At 49.1% G+C, this 8,512-nt stretch overlaps 1 protein-coding gene across 2 annotated transcripts in view; it reads left to right on the top strand.

Annotated features, from left to right (window-relative positions):
• Positions 1-5,707: 5,707 nt before the first annotated feature.
• Positions 5,708-8,512, top strand: part of ints3 (integrator complex subunit 3) — a 157,003-nt gene continuing 154,198 nt past the window's right edge. For both annotated transcript variants that reach the window (XM_063041861.1, XM_063041860.1), the window contains exon 1: positions 5,708-5,916. In XM_063041861.1, the coding sequence (XP_062897931.1) occupies positions 5,842-5,916 (75 nt within the window). In that variant the 5' untranslated portion in view covers positions 5,708-5,841. The remainder of the gene's footprint in view (positions 5,917-8,512) is intronic.

Raw genomic sequence — 8,512 nt, 5'->3', positions numbered from 1 at the left:
CCGTCTCTGTTAGTCCCATTCCCCAGCTCCCCAGCATATGGTCCACCTTCTACAGGGGCACAATTGAGAGCATCCTGACTGGCTGTATCACTGCCTGGTACGGGAACTGTACTTCCGTCAATCGCAGGACTCTGCAGAGAGTGGTGTGAACAGCCCAGCGAATCTGTGGATGTGAATTTCCCACTATTCAGGACATTTACAGCGTCTGAAGAAGAACACTAAGGATCATTGGGGACGCAAGTCATCCCAACCACAAACTGTTCCAGCTGCTACTGGAAACGGTACCGCAGCATAAAAAACAGGAACAACAGGCCCCGGGACAGCTTCTTCCACCAGGCCGTCAGACTGATTAATTTACGCTGACGCAATTGTATTTTTCATTTCCAATACAGGCATTGGAAATGAGATGCTATCGCAACATCTTGGGCATCTCATACTTGGACCACATCACAAACGAGCAGGTCCGCAAGACAAGACCATCCAGCACCACATCGGCCCCCATGAAGACCTTCTCACAACGGTGAAGAAAAGAAAGCTGAGATGGAACGGCCGCGCAGCAAGATCCAGTGGCCTTGCAAAGACCGTTCTACAAGGAACTGTGGAGGGGAAAAGGAGGAGAGGTAGACAGCGGAAAAGATGGACGGACAACATTAAAGATCGGACAGGGAAAACTTTTGCGGTGACCCAGGCTCTGGCGACAGATGGAACAGACTGGTACAAAGCTTGCCATGACGGCGCCCCGACGATTCCACCAGCAGTTAAGGGCGCAAGGCAACGGTATTTCTAAGCTATATTGACTGTTCTGTTGTATATCTTACTGTACAAACTATTTATTACAAATTACTATAATTCTCACGTTGCATATGAAGACGGAGACATAACGTAAAGACTTTTACTCCTCGTGTTTGTGAAGGATGTAAAAAATAAAGTCAATTCTCCACCTGGAGTGTTCAAGTGTTTATACAGATACAGTTTCAATGCTGCCAACGACTCCGCTTTCACCGCTCCCTGGGTGAAGAAAGTTCCCCCCGCCACCATATGGGGAATAGTTTTCCGCAGTATACCCTAGGTAATTATATATGTAATAACCTTGGTAAATTTATATACCTCTACTGTATATTCTATTTAAAGATAGGGCACGATAACAGTCCTTTCCGGCCCAATGAGCTTTTGCCGCCAAATTACACCCATGTGATCAATTAACCCGTACGTCTTTGGAACGCGGTAGGAAACCGGAGCACCCGGAAGGAACCCACGCGGTCACGAGGAGAACGTGTAACTCCGTACAGGCAGAGGCGGGAATTGAACCCGTGTTCGGTGGTGTGATAATGAGGGGCCCTCCTTTGGTCAGGGGGTGGGTCAACCATGAATATTACAATATCGAGAGCAAACTCTTAACCATCCCCACTACCACCCCCCCCCCCCACGCAGCTGATGAACCCAAAGGAACGGCAGAGACTGATACAGTTTGGCACTGGTGGCGTCACAGGAGTTGCCAGTCAGCGTTGAACTCAACGTAGGGACTCCAGCTCCTGATTTCTCTTCCTGGTTTGCTCCCGAAGCCTTCCCCATCAGTAGGTATAGTTGCAAGGCCGCGGAGGTTTGAGATAGCTTTCATTCTCGGTGAACTGCTAACCACAGCTGACGGGCCCCACCTGCCCGAAGCGTCTGGCTTTAAGGTGCCACTAACCCGCCTCTGCCCCTTCTCCTGTCAGTGGAAACGTTTCTGCTGGGCTTAGTAGCTAAACCACACGTGAAGCGCCAGGAGCCGGACTCGGTCGTCAGAGGCTACATGAGACGCACGCCACTGGGATCATTAATAGGTAGTGGGGGCTTATCCCCCCCTACCCCCCCCAGCAATAACAATCTTCGGGAACCAGAGAGGAGAGGGTCATTGGATGTCGGCTGTGAGCGGGGATTCTGCAGTGTACGCATGCAGCGGGAACCTGACATCGTAGGGTTTACTCCCGAAGTCTTCCCTGTGAGTGGATATAGCCGCAAGACAGCGGAGGTTTGAGATCCGAGTTTTCCAGCCACGACTAACAAGCCCCACCTGCCCGAGGTGCAGTAATCACGTTCCGTGCCACCCCAAATGTTTCCATCCCCTGCAAAAGGACTTTTACTACTCAAACTTTATTTCGATCTTTCTGGTCACTCCCTCAGCTCAGATGCTTCTGAGAACAGTAACGCGGTCAGTTTTGAACCCCGACCCTTCGGATCTGTGGGCCAGTGTCTCGATCCACTGCTCCGCAGTGTCACGGATGACACATTCCATCTTGTGGCCCACACTTGGGTAATCCTTACCTATGACTCTCTTCCCCAATCCCCGCCGACTTCTCTCCTTCCTCCAAAGCATTCCCTTCAGAACTTGCCTACTTTCCTAATCACCAGTCCACTTCCAACCAAGTAGATGCCAATAAATCGCACCAGCGCTTCTGCTTCTTCAGGAGGCTCGGAAAATTTGGCCATTCCCCGGCGACCCTCACATGGGAAGTGTCCTATCCGGGCGCATCACGGCTTGCTACGGCCACTGTAAACCACGAAAAATGGCCTCTCCTCCATTAACTCCGTCTCCAACTCATTGCCTTGCTAAAGCCGCCAACATTTATCATAGACCCCTCCTACCCTGAACATTCCTCCTTCTCGCCCCTCCCGTCGGGCAGAAGATACAAGAGTCTAAAAGCGCAAAGAAAAGTCTGGGAATTTAAATAATTGTGGCGCTTCTCTTCCTGACGAACTTAACGTATTCTACTCAAGATTCGAATAGAAGGAGAGCGTCCCGCTCCCTCCGGATGAACCGGACCTGGTGGCATCGAGATTCATTGTCCCCGAGGAGGACGTTAGAAGGGTCTTCCTGAAGATAAATCCAAGGAAGGCGACGGGCCCAAATGGCGTCCCGGGACAGGTTCTCCGGGCCTGTGCAAGCGAGCTAGCTGGAGTGTTTGCTGACATCTTCAACTGCTCCTTGCTTCAGTCTATGATCCCCTCGTGTTTTAAGAAGGCAACGATAATCCCGGTGCCGTAGAAGAGCAAGGTGGCATGCCTGAATGACTATCGACCTACGGCTCTGACATCAATTGCTATGAAGTGCTTCGAGAGATTGGTTATGGCACACATCAACCACAGCCTACCGGTCAACCTCGACGCTTTGCAATTCGTCTACCGGAGCAACAGCTCAGCGGCAGATGCCATCTCTCTGGCCCTACATTCCTCCTTAGAACACCTGGAGAATAAAGACGCATACGTAAGGCTCCTTTTCATTGACTACCGCTCTGCCTTTAATACCATCGTTCCAAGTAAACTGATTCCTAAGCTTCGGAACCTGGGCCTTAGCACTCAGATCTGCAGCTGGATCTTCAACTTCCTCACAGACAAGACCCAGGCTGTAAAAATAGGGGACAAGTTCTCCTCTACAATCACTCTGAGCACCGGTGCCCCACAAGGCTGTGTACTCAGCCCCCTGCTGTACTCACTGTACACCCATGATTGTGTAGCCAAGTTTCCATTAAACTCAATATATAAGTTTGCTGATGACACAAGAATTGTAGGCCGTATCTCGGGTAATGATGAGTTTGAGTACAGAGAGGAAATTAAGAACTTGGTGGCATGGTGCGAAGACAATAACCTATCCCTCAACGTCAGCAAGACGAAGGAATTGGTTGTTGACTTCAGAAGGAGCAGCGGACCGCACGACCCAATTTACATCGGTGGTGTGCAAGTGGAACAGGTCAAAAGCTTTAAGTTCCTCGGGGTCAATATCACAAATGACCTAACTTAGTCCAGCCAAGCAGAGTTCACTGCCAAGAAGGCCCACCAGTGCTCTTACTTCCTGAGAAAACTAAAGAAATTTGGCCTGTCCCCTAAAACCCTCACTAATTTTTATAGATGCACCGTAGAAAGCATTCTTCTAGGGTGCATCACAACCTGGTATGGAAGTTGCCCTGTCCAAGACCGGAAGAAGCTACAGAAAATCATGAACACGGCTCAGCACATCACACAAACCAATCTTCCGTCCGTGGACTCACTTTACACCGCACGCTGTCGGAGCAGTGCTGCCAGGATAATCAAGGACACGACCCACCCAGCCAACACACTTTTCGTCCCTCTTCCCTCCGGGAGAAGGCTCAGGATCTTGAAGACTGGTACGGCCAGATTTAGGAATAGTTTCTTTCCAACTGTGATAAGACTGCTGAACGGATCCTGACCCGGATCTGGGCCGTACCCTCCAAATATCTGGACCTGCCTCTCGGTTTTTTAGCACTACCTTATTTCCCATTTTTCTATTTTCTATTTATGATTTATAATTTAAATTTTTAATATTTACTAATTTTAACTATTTTTAATATCTTTAGTATTTAATATTTGTAATCCAGGGAGTGTGAAGCGCAGAATCAAATATCGCTGTGATGATTGTACGTTCTAGTACCAACTGTTTGGCGACAATAAAGTATGAAGTATAAAGTATAAAGTAGGTACCACTAGGCTGAAGGGCAGTTTCTACCCCACTGTTATAAGACCAATGAATGGTTCCTCGTGCGACAAAATGGACTCTTGACCTCACAATCTATCTCGTTATGAGTTTGCACTTATTGTTTACTGTAGCTGAAACATTTTATTCTGCATTCTATTATTGTTTTACCTGTACTACCTCGATGCAGTGTGTGTTAATTTGATCTGTATGAAGAGTACCCAATTATCTTCGTATACGTGACAGCAATAAACCCATTCTAATTCCAATTCTGCCTTGTCGTCTGCCTCAAGGCGATGGGTCTCAAACCATCGGAGTTGCTTATCCCAGCATGTGAAGACAGACTCCGGCCGACTGAGCGGACAAGACCTATGGAAGGTCCAACGGTCAAGAAGGCGGTCTCTGCAAGCGTTGTGGAATGTGTAGAGCAGGACAAGACACCGAAGTCGTCCCGGTCATCCACTGCGCCTCGTCCCATCTCCAGCCGTCTCGACTCTGTCTTGCCACTGGATCCAGATGGGAATTGGGAAGAGAGAGTGAGGCTGACGCTGCGCAACTCTCCCTCACTTAAATCCAAATCACGCGCTAGTCTCGACACCATCATAATGGTGTCGGGGTCCTCATCGACGTCGACGATGGACGAACACATTGTCTGCCGCACAGCATCTTTTTCTGTAACGGTAACATTGTATTCCATATTCTGTTATTGTTTTTCCCCTTGTACCAGCTCAAAACATTGATTTGATGATCGGTACGGATGGCACAGAAACAAGTTTTTCATTCTATCTCCATACATATGACAATAATAAACCAGTACTAATATCTATACCAACCCTTCTCGAGAACTTCTAATTCGCTCACTTCTCCCCAGCCCTCTCCTTCACTCCGGCATCAGAAGATTCATCCCCAAACTTAAATAGATTAATGAAGCCAAAAAGATCCAAAAGTAGAAAGTTTTAATTTTAGGACTTCCGCATTTATATGCCCTGCCCCTTGACACAGCCAAGTGGTCCAGCTCCTCTGTCAATCAACCAGCTCCTGCCCTGCGCATTGGCTGATGTGCGCGCCCCTTTGCTCCACGTCCAGCTCCTGTCAATCAACCAGCATACCCGGACAGCGATTGGTTCTGTTCACCATCAATCAGGCTGCAGGAGACTGGGACTAATCTGGGGGCGGAAGAGAAGTGCAGACTGGCGGGAGTCGCTGTCAGTCAAGCGGAAGGGGCGGTAGCGATTGGTCGAGCAGCCTGTCCGTCGGGGGCGGGTGAATGGAGTGCCGTCGCCGCTCGGCGCCTATGCCCGCCCTCCGCCTGGCCGCTAAGGTGATCTCTGCCCGGGCTTCTAAGTCCCGGCCAGAGCCCGGCTCCGCCAGCCATGGAGGCCGCGCACAAACCCAAGGGCAGGCTGCTCGTCTCTAACGCCTTGGACGCCAAGGACGAGTTGGAGGAGGTAACGGCAGGGGAAGGTTGTTGAGGGGGATGGTGAATGGAGGCAGCCGCAGCGGCCGCCGTGAGATGGGTCAGCTGCGGGATCGGTAACTACTACCGGGCCGAGGCTTCAGTGGGTGCTAGGCCGCACTTAAAGAGGCCGCGTCCTCACCACCTCCGGCTGTCAGTCAGCACAGGCAAAGTCTCTCCCGCTTCCCAGTGCAGTTAATTGTGGGCTCTCCAACGAGCCATGCAAATCTGCAGGCGAATTTTCCCGGGAAATTGGTTATCCCTGAAATATTTGCAAATTTGGTGGTGAATTGTCAGGAAAGGATTGATTTTATTTATTTATTTTGCTTTTTAAAAGATTCACTTTCTATTTGGTTAGGGCAAAAGGAAACAATCCAGGTAGGGAAAATATAATAGCTCCTGTGTTTGCTGGAGTCGAGCAGTTCTGAGGGAGTGCAGCAGTGCCACGGAAAGGTAGACACAGAGGGAGCATAGGGCTGAGCTGGTGGGCAGTGATGAGGGGGAGCAATGCAGGATTGGCCGCCAATCTGTCATGGTGGGGTGGGGTGAGGGTGCTGAGCAGTCCTGTTTGAAGGAGAGGTGAGGTAATGCTGAGAGAGTGGAGTGCTGCCCCTTTCAGAGGAGGGACTGCCATCCTGATCGGAGGGGCCAAGGAAGTTCTGAGAATACTCTCCCTTTCAGAGCGAGGGTGCCAAGTTATGACAAGGTGGGCACTTGACCTCACAATCTACCTCCTTATGATCTTCCACTGTATTGTTCACCTGCACTGCACTTTTCCAGCAGGGTTTATACTTTATTCTGTGTCGTTATTTTACTGTTTTCCAGCTCAGTGCACTGTGTAATGATTTGATCTGTATGAACAGATTGCAAGACAAGTTTTGCACTGGGTCTTGGTACGTGGGACAATAATAAAACCATTCCAATGCAAGTACTCTGTCGGTGGTTACTGTGGTAGGAGGGTCACTGCTGAAGGAAGCTGACACCATCATGACTGCTAAGTGGTTGGAAGTCGGCTCCTGAGAGAACACCTTGGACTGGTGCTGGGAGGATGCTACCCACTTAGACAGATGTGTTTAAAGATCTCTGCCCTAATAGTAGTGGTATAAACCTAACCAGATCAACCATGTAACCAACGAGTCCACAAGCAACTGGTTGGTCGCTTGTTCCTTGGCAACTGACTCACTGACTTGACACTTCCTAACTATGATGTCCCAAAGACCCATAAGATTCTTGGCAACATCCATCTATTTGATTGGCTTCTTGTCTCTGACCGTGAACACCCCTTCTACCACTGCAGTGTTTACCACCCTGACAGGATCTGGTTTATTATCCCTGAGGTGTTGTGAAATTTGTTGCTTTGTGGCAGCAGTACAGAGTGTGTGTGTGTGTGTTAGCTTATCACCCTTACTGGGGCATAGGCTGTCACAAACAGCTTGCCAGAGTCCTCTATCCTGGGCCTGTCTTTCAAATTGTCCCCAGGTAGCTCATCTTCGAAGACATGAGGTTCTGCATGTGCTGGAAATCCAGAGCAATACACACACTGTGTTGGAGGAGCTCCGTAGGTCAGGTAGCATCTATGGATGGGAATAAACAGTTGACGTTTCGGGCTGAGACCCTTCATTAGAGGGTGTCTTGCTCTCCCAGCTACGAGGTCTTTGGAGCTGCTTTTGGTGTTCTATAGGATGAGGTTGTTAGCCTCATGCCCAATCCCCATCCTTTCACAGCCAGACTTGGGACCTTCCATGACAGGGTTCAGTGCAAGACATAAAACATTACTATAGGTTGCAAAAATAATATAAAATAAATCAACCGTGCAAAAGAGAAAATAAGGAGTGGTCAGAAATCTGAAGCGAGCTTTTCCTAAAACACTAAGTGTGGTTCTTTCTCCCTGATGATAGTAATGAGAGGGTATGTCTCTGATGATGAGGGTCCTCAATGATGGATGCCTCCTTCTTGAGGTGCCTCCTCTTGAAGATGTCCTTGATGGTTGGGGAGGGTTGTGCTGTGATGGAGTCGGCTGAGTCCACAATTGTCTGCAGTCTGTTCATTGGTGCCTCCATTCCAGCTGATAATGCAACCAGTCAGTCAGCTCTCCAAGATGTATCTGGAGAAATTTGCTAGAGTCTTTGGTGACTTAACAAATCTCCTCGAGTTTGTAACAAAGTACAGCCGCTGGTGTGTCTTTGTAGTTGCATCAACGTGTTTGGCTCCGGATAGATCCCCTGAGACGTTGACGGGCAGGAATTTGAAGCTGCTGATCCCTCAACGAGGACCGGTGTGAATTCTCCCAGTTTCCCCTTCCTGAAATCCGCAATCAGTTCATTGGTCCTGCTAACGTTGGGTGTAAGGTGGTTGTTGTTGGGTGTCCACTCAACCAGTTGAAGTAACTGTAATCTTCCTCATCATCGTCTGAGATTCTGCCAACAACAGTGGTGTTAACAGATGGTGTCTGAGCTGTGCCTAACTACACAGTCATGAATGTAGAGAGAGTAGAGTGGTGGTCTGAAAGCACATCTCTGGTGTGCACTAATGTTGAATGACAGCAAGGAGGAGATATTATTCCTAATCTTCCACAATTAATGTTTTGG

The sequence above is a fragment of the Mobula hypostoma genome, chromosome 2 (assembly GCF_963921235.1).
Source record: "Mobula hypostoma chromosome 2, sMobHyp1.1, whole genome shotgun sequence".
NCBI classification, from domain to species: Eukaryota; Metazoa; Chordata; class Chondrichthyes; order Myliobatiformes; family Myliobatidae; genus Mobula; species Mobula hypostoma.
The sequence above is the reverse complement of the archived record's forward strand: the minus strand, read 5'-3'. Positions and strand labels throughout refer to the sequence as shown.